Source organism: Oenanthe melanoleuca, chromosome 3 (assembly GCF_029582105.1).
Source record: "Oenanthe melanoleuca isolate GR-GAL-2019-014 chromosome 3, OMel1.0, whole genome shotgun sequence".
In the NCBI taxonomy this organism is placed as follows: domain Eukaryota; kingdom Metazoa; phylum Chordata; class Aves; order Passeriformes; family Muscicapidae; genus Oenanthe; species Oenanthe melanoleuca.
This window is the reverse complement of record NC_079336.1, coordinates 67,353,081-67,367,895: the sequence shown is the minus strand read 5'-3', so window position 1 is coordinate 67,367,895 and position 14,815 is coordinate 67,353,081. Positions and strand designations below refer to the sequence as shown.

The window sequence follows — 14,815 nt, the reverse complement described above, 5'->3', positions numbered from 1 at the left end:
GTGGCACAGTGAGAAATGTGGGTTGTTTTCCCTGGAAACTGGGATATTTCAGTTTTTATTCTTTATTCCTGGCTAGGCTGGAGACTTTTTGAAGGATAGCAGACTAGATTCTGGGAAAGAGTTTCTAAGAAGAAGGAAGGAATGATATTCCAGCATATGTTGTAACTGTTTCTTATATATGTTTCATGAATCAGACGGAATAGGATCAGGTCTCTGACACTTGTTTTGCTGTAACAACACGAAAACCAGATTTTGGTAGTGAGGTGTTGTTTTTAAATTACTTCATGCATTTTTGAAAGTACAGTGGAAAAAATGGTCAGGTTTTTAACAGAGGTTCTTCTAGATAGGCCTGCATTTTAAGCCATTTCTTTAACAGCTTGTAGGCCAAATATCCTTTATATCTCTGTATCTGGTAAATGTTATAAGAGTGTACAGTGGACTCTGACAGAAATGGGTAAAACAATACTACTATTGTATCATATTTAAAATTTTTAAGCAACCCAATAGTTAGTATAAAGGCTGATATTAAACCTGTCTTACTTCACAGAAGTTTTTCTCTGTCCTGTGATGTTCCTTCTAAGTGTACCTTTCCAAGGGAGAGTGTAGGATTTGGCCTTGCTGAAATTGTATTTTTTGTAAACTTTATAATATATCACATGACACAAGATTTGCAAAGGTATAGGGCTGAGCGACAAAACCTTTCTTTTGAACTTCTGATCAGTTTGTTAGGTTGATTGAAAGTCAGTGGGTGATAATAAGATTCAGCCTTAATTTTGATTGATGAGTCAGATGACACAGATAAAGTAGGACATTGTAGCTTGTACTCCCTCTAAGTGGATAAAAATAAAGGACTAAATTTTCAAAAGATTCAGGTCACTGAAATAGGCTTTGATATTCATTATAGCAGGTGCATGTGGCAATAGTACCCATGGGCTGTTCCACACATTGGTTCAGTGAGGCAATGAATAGCATTTATCAAAATTTAACACTGCTGAGACAGAAGGGTTGCCTGGAAAATGGACCTGTCCAAATAGCATGGCTAGGTGGGAGCATCACAAATTAGATGGTTTTGCCTGTGTTTCCTCATTGCCAAGTAGTAATTCCTGCTGACTTCATCGTGGTAATGCGGGCCTTCAATTACAAGGAATAAATGCCATGGCTGAGGGTATCTCGTACAGTGTCTTGGTTTGTGCTGCACTCCCTGAGAAGAACTATTAGACCTCAGAGCTATGAAAAACATGGATTTGCTTGGCAGGAATGATGAGAGAAGGGTGCCTGTTTCAGTGCTCCCCCCAGTATGTGCTGGCTGTAAAGCCTGTGCCCAGGGAAGAGGCTGCCTGGGTCCTCCATCCTGCTGGGACATTTTCAGGGAAGCATTAGAACTTATGCCTCCCTACAGTTAAAGATTAAGCTCCTTTAAACTGTAGGATCCAAACAGCACAGGAAATACGCAGGGCCAGACACAAATGTTGTTTCCAGGCATGCCTAAGTATCTGGGTTAGAATGTATCTTACAAATTACAGACTGCAAAGATGAGCCTCTCTTTAGGACTGCTCTCTAGGAGCCTAGAGCCCTGAAAAGTCAAGCTGCAATACATCCCAGCCATCAGCTATGTATGCAGCAGGAAACAGAGATCCTTTCCCAGATTTTAAACTCTACTTCTTTCACAGATGATTTCTTCTTGGGTAGCATCTAGACAGCATCTGAAACCCATCCTAAGAACTTACCCCATGTGATCCCCATGCAGAGAGCCACATCCAGGACCAGACTTCCCTACTTCAGCAAAGTATCTTGGTCTGGAGGTGATGTGCACTATCCACTAGGTCTCCAATGGGCTGGAACCATTGTGTTGCAGGCATGAAGACAGTGCTACAAATGATAACAGCCTCAGAAACATCCCCAGTCGCTGGAGCCCAGCTGCCTAAGGCAGAGCCAAAGAGCAGTTAGTGCCCAGACCAGGCTCCAGAACACTGGTCCCAGTACATCCTGTTGTGTGCACATGTTGTTCTGTGCAAACTCACAGCCCAGGGCGAGGAGGCCCAGGAACACAGAGTCAAATGGAGCTGAAGCTGAAAGCTGTTTTGACAAGTTAATGTGACCTTTCCATGAATGGGTAAGAGGGTGTGTGAGCTGTCAGAGAGAACGTCACCAGTGCAGGGTCTGAGCTTTTGTCTGCCACTGTAACACAAGTTCAACTCAGCCCATTGCATTAAATTGATTTCACAAGTACACAAATTCTACAGTGATGCAAACTGAATAAAAAGAGGCAAAAGGATGTAGCACTATTGCCCAACAGCACCACTAAACTTAGACTGGGACCAGGCCTCAGTTAACCAAAATCAGAAACCATGCAAATATAGCCCAACTACTGTAAAGAGTCATTACAAACAGACCATTTAATGCGTAATCCATTCTAAGTCTGTATGTTTTGAAACTGGCCCAGAGAAAACTGATGGGCTTTGCTGACACCATCATCTCCTGTGTGCCCAAGAACTGGCACAATATCTTCTAGACAAAACCTAAACTGATTCCAGAACTGGTAAGATCAGGATGGAGGCTTGGACACTCACAGCTGTGTGAGCCTGCTTCAGTTTCTGCATTCTTTTATTTCCTACCATAACCACCTTTAAGAGCAGACCGCCAAGCTGGGGGAAGAAGGACCAAAAAATTCTACAGAGTAGATGGGAGAGATATAAAGTATTTTTTTACTTGAATCCTTTCTTTTCAGTACAAAGTATTAAGTATATCAACCATTTGTCTTTTGAACATCTTGAACAAGAGATTAAAAAGACCAATTCTGCTGGGTGACTCTCACAGGACTTAGAAGGGCAAGGTCACTTTATTCAAACATTGAATTTTATTTAATGTAATTCTCTAATAAGGTCATGTTGACATCTGGAATTCTCTGAGCAGGTACATTTCTTTAGTGTTAACACAATCCTACATGTAACGGGTAATTACCTTTCTAAAAAGATACAGCACAACTTGGAATATAATAGTGAGGAGTTTGAAGAAGCATGCTATATATATAAAATTATATAAGACCCTGTATGTATATACATATGTTTGTGTATTTATGTACATATACACAGCCCTCATCCCCATTAGACCTATACCTCTTAGAGAAACCATGCTGCTTTCTGGATAATGCCATTGGTAAACCTGATGGCAAATATACATGAAATCACTTTTCCCATGACAAAAAATGCTTATCTTAATAAAATGGTTATCTATCAGTTATTCTACCTGGACACCAAGATCATTGGTTAGATATGAATACTTATTGCAACTCTAAGGAAAATTATATTTACGATGAACAAGGGTGACTCACTCAAGAAAGAAATTGTGCCTGACCATGCATATAAACTTCCTTGATTCTAAGCACTACTACTTCATGATGCAAACCTTCACCTAAATATAGCTCCAAACTAGGCACATTCATTCCTTTGCTATCACACATCAGTGGTCATAACCTTTGTGGACAGTATTGCACCCTTAAGTAAACAGCACAATTTTTTTTTGAGGAAACCTCTAAATCTCAAGCCTTCTCCCTTCCCTCTCAAGTAGAATTTAGCCAGGCAGGTTTTGTTGGAAATAGCATGAACACAGACACAAATTTTGCTGACTCTTTTTCTTCCATAGCAATGTATCTACTCTCACCAGTGTGGCTGCTGTTACATTTTGAAGACCTGAATACATCTGTACTCTCCTATTCCATCTCCATCCTCCTGCCAAATTAAGGTGGGAATGCATCCCATCTTCACATTTTACTTTTTTCCTGAGAAGCCAGGCTGTGTTGTTTCAACTTTTATAAGTTTTACTTTTATTTGACCCAAATCTAGATGATACCACTTAGCCAAAATAGAACACCCTACCCATTAGAAACAGAACACATGGCAACCCATTTGACTGCTTCTCAACTTAACTACCTTTGTGTCAGTGCCTGTGAGGATGTGATTCTTATAACTTACATCCTGCCTGCCCACAGAGCCATGACATTCAATCAGAGCTACTAGTCAACCTTGTACTAACTTCTGCAAAAGCTTGCAAATTGAGTATTTAGAAACAATTTATCAGAAAAATTTTCATCTATAAAAGGAAAGGTATTATGTTCCAGCCTTCACTTTATAGATAGTACAAATAATGAAGGATTCTACTTCTTATCAGTTTCATTTAAAAATATTTTAGGGGCAGAATCATTAACAGAAGTGAATTCAGAGAATCTCTCATTTATGGCAATTTTTCTTCATGTATACATAATTTAGGACTGATCAGTCAGACTTCAAACTTGCCATAACCACTGAATTTATATCCATGCCAAATTTGAAGAAAAGTTCTGAAGGACAAATCAGTTCTCTTCTGCTATTCAATATTCAGCTGTCAGGGTGACACAGCTTTGATACTGCCTCATGTTCTCTCCACTAAAGTTTTTATTGCCTCCCACGCTGTCCTGGTTCATCCCACCCTTCCTCACAACCACCTCCTCTGTTCCCTCTACTGTGAGGTCATGCTATAGGTATGCCAGAGCAGAACAGGTTTGGCAGGATAAGTAACTGGTAACAAATTTTATTTACCCAGCTTCTAGGACTTAAGGTTTTCCAACACAACGAGAGGAAGAGCTTACTCTCCCAAGACTGATGTTAAAAGTTTTGTGATCAGACAACTCTTGATATATAACAGTACTAAACATGGGTGTTTCCTTTCCCTAGACTCATTCCTGCTCACAGACTAGAGCTCAGCAATTACAGCAGCAGAGGCCCCACGTTAAATCTCCTCTTTAGCCTACACCACCCAGCACAGACCAGGCTCTGGGCACTGCAGCACTGCTGAGGGCTATTCTTGCTTTTCACTGAAGCTACTATTTTTACCTATTGTCATTTTCAGTCACTGAACAAAACACTAGAGTCCAGTGATCCCCCTCTCTGGTTACTGTCTGCCACCAGGCTGTCCTCTTCCTCTAGCCACGATCTCCTTGTCTTCTGGTGTTTCAAGCACTTCAGCATTTCATTGGAAATGTTTCAATAATTAAAGATTATTCTGTTAACCACAAATCTCAGAGAGAAACAGACTGCCATTAACACAAAGTCTCTTTACTCCAATTTCACTTCTCCTAACAGAAAATGTCAGTGATTCATACAGCTCTGAAAGGGTCTTGTACATACATTTCTTATGTACAAGAGAGAATTTTCTCAGCCTCTGGACTATGCTATAGAAGCTGGTAGCCCAGTGATGTGATAGGAGAGTTGTTCTACCTCCCTAGGAAGCAGAGTTGGAGACTAACTAATTTTCTCTGTGGTTTTCTAGCACCTCAGGACACAACTGTGGTTTCTATCTCAGAATGTATTTCAATGGTGGATTAGAATGAATGCCTTCTTCCCTGCCCGTGTAGACAGGCAGCTGGTATTTGCATTTTCTGTAGCTCAGAGGGAGTTTTGTGCAATGGAGAGCACAATTATATACCAATAGTGGGTGTCTTCACTCTGCTTGCAGCTGGTCTTCTCCAACAGTAAGGAGCCCAGTCACCACAGAGCATTGCTGGTGGACAAGCAATATGATGATGTGCTACACTTTATTAACTGGATTCATGTTTTATTAAGAGGGATGATCACTGTAAAATGAAAGTTCTGCTGGGGAAAGGATGTTCTGCAACAGCCTGCTCCCCAATTTCAGTCACTCCCTGCTGAAGCATGTTGTAACAATCTTTTATAAGGGCATAACACAGAATTCAGTACACTGAATCCTTGATTAGCCTAATCTTTGACTAGAAATACATGAAAATGGATATAGCATGCTGTGGAATGAAGCTGCCATGCCATAACTGCATTCACATGTGATATTATCATGGTAAATACAATCAATCAAAATCAGAAAACTGAATATGAAGACACCTTTCTATCCCAAAGAAATCTATAATTAAAGTTTTGAGTTAAAATATGAATATTAATAATGATGTCTAAAACTCAGACTGTCCAGATGTTTGCTTTGGAAGCAAGAAGCCCATGCCTCTAAAAAGCTTTGGGGATAAAAATTGAGTTAGGACAGTATTGCAGGCTCTGTTCAGCAGAGAGTCCTCCTTTTCTCTCCAGCCCAGCAAGCCTCCAAGTGTGAGAGGCTTCTATAAATGGAGAATGACTGATTCATAAAAATGGAAAACTGAAGGAGGCTGGTAAATAAAACTGTTCAGCTTACCCAGCAACGGTTTCCTACAACTGAAGAGAGGTGTATTCTTAGGCAAACATTTTCTACCCTTTAAACAAATATTTGGCTCGAAGGCTGGGAAAATACTGTGTTATAGCAAAGACATGACCACTGCCTATCACGAATACCACACGTGTGCTCCCAGCACGTCATGGAGAGTCTGCCTGCTCGGCCTGTCTCCTGTGCACCTCCCACATCCCCCAAGTGCTCTACTGACCAACCATTCAAGCAGCTGCTGTTTCCATGAAAGAACACATTTACATTTTAATGAAACTTGGGGGCGGGGGATGTGTTGAAGGCCCTGGAATGACCCAGCTGTGGCTGACAGTGGGGAATAGACCAAGAACTGGATGAGCTATTCTGCCAGGCCAGATGTATCCCATAGCTTCACGTAGCTGTTGTATAAAAGGAAATGTTGACATATTGTTTTAAGATTTTAGCCTGAAAAACTGTTTTTTGCCTTCCATTTTTCTATTCTTTTCTCTCAGTAGTCCTTAAACTTAGAGGGGTACCTCACAGCTTAAGACAGGTTGCTGGATTTTATTTACTTTGTCCAAACTCCCTGGCCCAGCCCTAGTAAATGTCTAATTGTGTTTGTATAAATTGCCATCAGCTGAGAGGTGAAAGGGCCATGGCAGAACCTGTGACCAGGGAACTTTCTCTCGCTCCTTTACTAGAAGTGGTCTTTATTCACCCTAAGGGATAGTTTGGGAAGCTGTAATTTTTACTGCTCCTTTTCATCTGGTGGGGAACCTCATCTGGCAAGTTCACTGTGTGGTTGCTGGTTGGAGCTAAAGATGGATGAAGAAAGAAGCATTCAGAGTGAAACTTGTGAAGATCGCTGGCCGGGGCTGCCCAGAGGGCTGGCTGCACAGCACATTTGTATTCACTGCGGCTGCTGCTCTGAGCACTAGCCAGGCACTCCGCACCATTAAAAAGTAAATGTCTCCAGGAACCCTGCGTAAGACCAAAGGCTCCTTTAGCTTGTTTGGGGAGCTGCTGGACGTCATCTGGTTCAAACCGCACCCCTAAAAAGGCCCCATTTTGAAGTTACAGACCTGAGGGAGTTCTCCAACACCTGACATCAGGGTTTCTCCTTGAACTCACCACATCCTGCACTGAATGAAATTCAGCCTCCTGCTTCACACTGCGTCACCTTACTCTGCGTTTAAACGCGAATGAATGAATTAATGAATGAATGAAACAATAAGTAAATAATAACAACAATAACAGTGGAAGGAATTGCTGTTTGTTTGCAGGCGCGGGGAGCAGCGGGGCAGGGAAATCTCCAGAGAGTTTAGCGCGGAAAGGGAATAAGCGCCCGCCGCAGCGCGCAGGGCGGGGGGAGGCCGTGGGCCGGCTCCGCCGAGCGCCAGCGCGGGATTCCACGCGTTACTCGGAGACGGGGGACAGCAGCGCGGGAAGGGGCCGGCGTCCCAGCCCGCGGCGGGAGCAGCACCAGCGGCAGGAGGAGGAGGAGGAGGGGGAGGCCGGCCCTTCCTCCCTGCGTCCCTCCCGCCCTCCCTCCGCCGCGGTACCTGCGCCGCGCGGCCACGTGAGCGCCACATCAGCGCCCTCAGAGTCAGCCAGCGCAGGGGGCAGCGCCGGCCGCGCTCCCCTTCCCTCCCCTCCCCGCCTCCCTCGGCCCCCGCTCCCCTCGGCGGCACGGCCCGGCCCGGCCCGGGGCTCCGCCGGCCCCGGCTCGGGAAGATGCTGCAGTCGCTGGCCGGCAGCTCCTGCGTGCGGCTGGTGGAGCAGCACCGCTCCGCCTGGTGCTTCGCGCTGCTGGTGCTGGGCTACCTGCTCTACCTGGTGTTCGGCGCCGTGGTCTTCTCCTCGGTGGAGCTGCCCTACGAAGACCTGCTGCGCCAGGAGCTGGGCAAGCTGAAGCAGCGCTTCCTGGAGGAGCACGCCTGCCTCTCGGAGCAGCAGCTGGAGCAGTTCCTGATGCGGGTGCTGGAGGCCAGCAACTACGGCGTCTCGGTGCTCAGCAACGCCTCGGGAAACTGGAACTGGGACTTCACCTCCTCGCTCTTCTTCGCCAGCACCGTGCTCTCCACCACGGGTAAGGCACAGGCGGCTCCTCGCCCAGGCCTTGCGGGCAGGCCCCGCCGGTGTGGGGCGGCCGGGCCGGGCTCCCCAAACTCTCCGGTGCACAGGCGTGTTTTGTGCGGGATGCATCACCCGTGACTGACCCCCAGAGCCACGCTGCCGATTCCCCCACCCTGAAATCGCTGCCGGTTTTCCAAAATCCGGCGAAATGCCCGTCTCTTCCTTTGAACTTTTGAATGCTTCTAGAGGTGTCTCCTATGCCTTCTCCTTCGGTTTTCTTTTTTTCTTTCTTTTTTTTTTTTTTTCGGAGGTGAGGTGGGAGACACACATGGGGATGGACGCTGCTAACCTGGTTATAATGAAGTTAAATTTCATTTTCATGTTTTACTGTCAATTTTCATTTAATATTTAAATATAAATGACTGAAAGATAATGCTTCCTTTCTTCCAGACAGCAATTTGCATTGGTGTTTTGAGAAGCTCGAGGAAACGTTCCTCTGACCATAGTTTTTACAGGCACTTGTTTTTACAGTAGTTGCATTTCACATACAGTCATAGTGGAGAGTCCTCTCCTAAAGGACAAGTGCAGACATTTGTGCTGGGAAGCTGGGTTCTGGTGATTTGAATGCAGGTCACTGACATAAATAATAAGGGCTTGTCAAATAAGAAAAGCTTTTAAAAAAAATCACCCTAAAATTTGTCCAACTAGAGAGGACTTTGTGTCTTGCTAGTACATTGATATTACTGTAAAATATCCAGTGTTTATTTTTTTTTTCCCTCCCTACCCCAAGTTAGCACTCTTCTATTATGGGAAATTTAATCAGCTGATATTAATAATGACATTTAATAATTTGCTTACCTGATCATATGTTAGTGCTTCCTGACTGATCTCAAACAGGCAATGTTTGTCCTATAAATAGTTGTCATTGACTATATGGATTAGGGTTATAAGGAAGTTGTGTTTCTAAAAAGTAAAACAGGGTTATGAGTGTCTCCACAACACCTCCCCTCCTCGCTTCTTAATTACTGGAGTTTGTAAGAAGAGAGAAAATGACACACTAAAAGCAGTTAAATGCTTTCAGTGAGTAACTTTCTAAACATTAATCAGCATATAGGAATATTGCTGATGAAAAAAGCATGGAATTGTGATGGTACTTCAGCACTCATTTTTTTCTTTCTTTCTTTTTTTTTTTTTTTTCTTTCAGTAAAGCTATAAAACACTTAAAACTTAAGGAGCTGGATTGATTTTATAATGCTTTTTAAAATTCCTAATCAGTTATAATGTTAGGTACTATAAAACGTAAATTATCTTGTCCAGGAGCTATTTTTATATTCAAATTAGTTTTTCTGTAGTGTAGTAACATTAAAAAAATGAAAAGATATTGAAAGAATTCCCCCTTTTTTATTTTTAATATGGTTCAGTCAAAAAATATTCATAATTGGGACAGTAGGGCTGGGTCTGAGTTGGTAACACCTTAACACTTCCTGCTGATACACAGCTCCAGGATGTTTGGCTTCAGTAGTAAACTCAGGCGGGGATATCTCTTTCCCACTGCATGTCTGCTGAAGGGCAAGGCATAACCTGGCTCTGCATGTTTAGCTGGCTTGAACATAGAGGTCTTAACAGGGGAGAAGACTCAAGGTACCATTGTCCAAACGGAAAACCTTTTAGAAAATGCTGCTTACGTGGCATGTGCGCAAGAAAACCCAGAGGTTTGGCATGCATGAGGCGAATTTCCACTATTTCTGTCAGGCTGTCCAGTCACCACTGATGTAATAGACTGGGCATCAAGTGGTGGTACTTCCTTCTTTGTCTGACAGCCCTTTGACTTGGGCCCCCTTTAACCAAATCCATCTGTTCCTATTTTTATGCAGCAGCCTTTAGCTGTACGTAACCCCTATTTAATATAAATTAGAGTTTGTACAAGTAGACAAGTATAAATCCAGACCAGTATAGTACGTCCAATGCGTGTTCAAATTCTTCCCAGAGCGTGTCTATTTCTGGTGAGGTGCATTTTTTTCCCCCTCAATTAACTCTGCACCTTTGTAAGAAATCTTTCAAGTCTCTTGAAATGATCCTTAAAAGGGATGACAAGCAGAAGAACTCGCCTGGCCACCTCAAACAGTTGTGCAGAAGTGTTTGAACATTCAAAATAAGCTGTATTGTTATAAAGTGTATGCCTGAAATGCCCTTCCTTTGCCAAGTCCAGTAAGTGCAAAAGCAGAAAAGAGAACCCTGCTACTGGTGGTGCCAGCTGAGGGTTGTTTCTGTGCTTAAGTGAAATTACAGGGAGCACCTGGATGTTCCTTATGTTCAGCTGACTGAATTTGTCTCTCATATGTAAATAAATGCACACCTATCCCTTGTACAGAGGACAAGGCTTCTTTCATAGCCTTTCAGCTTTCTATATAAAGCATGTAGGAAAGTGTTGAAATTTGGCAATCCTGACTTTTCTTCTTAGTTCCCTCCAAACTATTATTATAGTTTGGCTTCTTACTCACTAGAGAAAATCATTGAAGAAAATGATAAAGCCAGTTAAGAATGAAAAAAAAAAAAGTCTTAAATGAAAGGAGATTGTAGAATAAGGCAAATTGCTACTTGAAAGCAATTAATATTGATGTGCACATGGGCTGTCAGAGGACTGTCACAAGCTGCCTGAAGGACGGGCAAACAAAGGGCAATGAAATGGACTGGTGGTGAGGCTTCAGCACATTGTAGCAGTGACAGGCAGCAGGTTTCTCTTCTGACTTTGTTCCTCCCTATGCGAGTTAAGCAGTTGTGCAGAATGCCATATGAGCAATGTGTAAGGTGAAGCAATTTGGTCATTAATAATTGACAAGCTAAACACTGAGAATATACAGTTGTGTGCATTTAAGTAGTGTCTGCCTTGGAGACTGCCTGTAATTAATACCTGACACACATCTATGGTCAGCTTGTCTCAGTGCTAGATGCCATCAGATCATTATACTAAAGCAGTTCTTTCTGGTTGGCTTTGTTGTGGTGCCATATGTACTGAAGTCTTTTATTTCTAACAATAAAAATGAAGTCATTTTTTGCACTCACCCCTCCAGGTGGTGTTTTCATTTGTCTTGGCATGCTGTCAGTGTCTAACATCTTATCCCATATTGGTGCAATATGGGAATACTGCATTACATTAATTGTAAGCAGAATGAAACAACCAAAGAGAATGATACTGGTTGTGTTGACAGATATGAAGAGGACACTGGCTTCTGCTTGTTGAAGAGAAAATAGGTAGGGAAGGAAAGGAGCTGCCAATTTAGGAACTTGGGCCCTGTAGTTCTATGTTTGTTTCTGGAAAGAGTCTTCTCAGTGCAAACATATTCCATGGCATTTTATACAAATGGACTGTAAGACTTATTCTGACTGTCCAGCTTTGAGGATTTTTGCCTTCATCTACAAACATGACTGGAGATTTCACATAACATTTAGACACCAGAGGGATTCTGAGGAAGAGCTTCTTTAGATCCTTCTCTGCTGTAACAGAGTTGTCATGATACCCATTAGAAGGAAGTGAGCATAGCCTTGTCCTGATTTAGGGATTTGCAGAGGAAAGGTGAGAAGTTGCCTCTTCTAGGATGGCAACACATTTTAAACGTTTTGATTAAGGTCAGCTGGCCTCTCATTTGAACCACAAGAATTAAGGCAATAAGAGAGGGAAGGATTGCCTGTATTTGATCTCTTCTGGTTGTCTGCAAAGTGGCTTGTGAAAGCAGGATTTTCTCTGGAACTCGGCCTGTACCAGTCTCATTGTTGGTGCTGAGGATGGTTGTATTGTGCTGCATTCAGAGAATGTCAGCCAATGGACTGAATTTGGGTTTCTGCTCGCTGTATCCTGAATGGAGTAAGGAGCAGTAGTAATTCAGTAGTTGCAGATAAATGCTGACAGAGGCTGTTGCTTTGAAAGTGCTTGGTTGAAGGGCTAATAAAGATACAATATGGCTTTCAGGGAAAGTTTTGCATTCAAGTTATTTAACTGCCAAACTGTATGAGGAGTTAATGAATTTATAATTTGATTTATAAGGGTGTTCTCTGTTGGTTCTGACTCTCATAAGCATTGCTACCGATGGCTTGCAAGAGAAACTAAACTATGCCTTTATTTATGACAGGTAACAGGCTATGAGGTTGTGATATATTGCACAAGAAAGTGCATTCTGTATGAGGAGACCAGGGAAAGAGAAGTCTGGCAGTCTGCATAATTTTCTCCATGTTCTTTTCAGAAGTGCTTGATTTTCTTGCCTTTCTTCCTCCTCAGGGGAACAGGCCTCACATCCAGTGCATAGTGTGCATTACAGATCTTAGCAAATCCACAGAGGATGAGGGAGTGCCATGAAAGCATCACAATAGAGCATTACACAGACATCATAAGATTTGTAGGCTCTTACAGTGGAGCCCTCAGGTGGAAGAAACTACTTGGGTCTCTCGTACCTTTATAGAAAGATGTGAATATAACTTAGATAGGATAATAAATAAGAGGACAGTGAAGAGGCTTTAGAAAAAATAAGGTTTTTTGTCCCATGCTTGAATTCAATGAAAAATGCAGATGCTATTTTTGCTGCTGTCAGAATATGTGGGCTGTGTCCCTGGTGATGCTTGTATTATCTCATTAATACACACCACATAAATGTGTTTCATAATTCATACCAAATGTCCATCTAGAGACCTGACATAAGATTCTCTGTTGCCTCTTATCTGAAAATACACAAACTTGGTGATGGATTAAACTCAGATCTGTCTCACTGGTAGTCACCCCTGACTCCAGCAGAACACTGAAGCTTCATTGTGCTGTTGCTCTGACTGCAGAAATCATAGATTATTTAAATTGGTGTGATGAATTGCAGCTATTCACTGGGGTGAGGATGTTAAACTTCGGGAACTTTGTTTCTCGTTTAATAGTTGTTTGTTACTTGGAAACAACATCCACAGGAAAAGGTAATTTGCTGGGAATAATCAAGGAGGCAAAGGGAGGTTGTTCTCTGCTCTGCAGCAGTGTGTTTTTTTATACAGGAGATATTGCAAGAGCAAAGGAAATCATGAATAGGTTGAGAAAGATGCCAGAGGAAAAGGACTACATTCAATAAGCCAACTGTTTGGGTCTGAAGCCTACAGGGTTTTCTGGGGCAGGGTAATCACAGTTACTGGCCCCAAGGCTGTTGGCCTTCAGATCAATAGACTGTCCTGAAACCAGGCATCCCACATCTTGCATTAAGTGGTGTACATATACAAAGTCCAGGAGCCATTCTGTCTGCCTGTGTGTCTGCTTTCTTCTCAGGGGAAGTACCTTCACTCTATACACATGGAGCAGTTCCAGATTTGCTGCTGTCATATTTTAGTCTGGCCCCAGGGTTTAGATGCTTTCTCCTGGGGATGAGGGAAATTTCAGTTGAGTTTGTCTTAATGTTATTCTCAGGACAAAGATTTGAGCTAGGATTTTCTAGAACTCCTTAGTTCTCCTTAGGAAGAGGAGACTGAAAGACCACCATCTGGGAAGTTGTGAAAGAAGCTGAGTGTGTATAGACTAATACTGAGAAAGTAGCTTGGATGCTTGTGGTATTCTGCCTTACAACAAAATATCCTGGGATTTTCAATGAAGTAGTAAAAAAGAAAAAAAAATTAAACCAGAGCAGAAGGGACTTGACAAGTTAAAAAACCCTGCAACACAAAACCAAGCAAACCTACCAAAATACACAAATCAAAAATATGTGGTATGAATATATCCAGACTCCCTGTATTTTGTCAAAATCAATGTTAATAAACATTTTTGAGAAAGATATTAGGCTCTGACTTCAGGACAGAAAGCACTCAGTTACCAGAGATGAGTAACAGAGATAAGTTACAGCCAGCAGATTGGTCACATTATCTCTTGTATGCCCAGGACAAAGGTCTTGTTTTCTCTACTGAAGTAAGCAATAGCAGTGAGGAAATCTGGGTCTCTCCCTGTCTTGTGTTCCAGGCAGAGTGGTAGTTCCTGGTTTCTTATGGGACCACAGCAATCAGCTGAGCCAAAATCCTGCTTGTGCTTGCTGTAACAAAGGGTGTCAAGAGTTGCTCTAAATTTGTGAGAAGTAAAAACCATCCCCTGACAGAAACTGAAGAAGCCATGGATCACCAAGACTGTATTAGTGTTCTTAGCAGTGCTGGCTGTTGATGGATGGAATGTCTTTCCTACAAACTTTGCTCTCACTTCTATCTCCTCCAGTTCCACTCACCTTGCTAAATTCCCAGATTCCTCCAGATGAGGAGCCACCTCAGCAGCTCTCAGCAGGTGAAGGACTGCAGCTTCTGCCTCTCTAGTCCTAGGGTTATTCTTCCTGTGCTGAAACACAAACAGTTGAAAACAAGAGAGTAATCTCCCTCAAAATTTCCTTTCATTAAACATTTTCTATTTTTCAACCCTTTTGTAAAGCTGGAGTTGGTATTTTTATTTTATCGGCATCTCCAAATCAAATCCTAGGTTATGTTTACTTTCAGAGTAAGATTTCTAAAACTTAACAACCAAATTCTGCAGTTTCTGACCATTACTTAGTAGGATTTTCGCTTTAATTTA

At 42.5% G+C, this 14,815-nt stretch overlaps 1 protein-coding gene across 1 annotated transcript in view; it reads left to right on the top strand.

The window, feature by feature from the left end:
• The first annotated feature begins 7,626 nt into the window (after positions 1 to 7,626).
• The window catches only part of KCNK1 (potassium two pore domain channel subfamily K member 1), a 33,296-nt gene continuing 26,107 nt past the window's right edge, over positions 7,627 to 14,815 (top strand). The window contains exon 1 of the mRNA XM_056487810.1: positions 7,627 to 8,263. Within this exon, the coding sequence (XP_056343785.1) occupies positions 7,909 to 8,263 (355 nt within the window). The 5' untranslated portion in view covers positions 7,627 to 7,908. The remainder of the gene's footprint in view (positions 8,264 to 14,815) is intronic.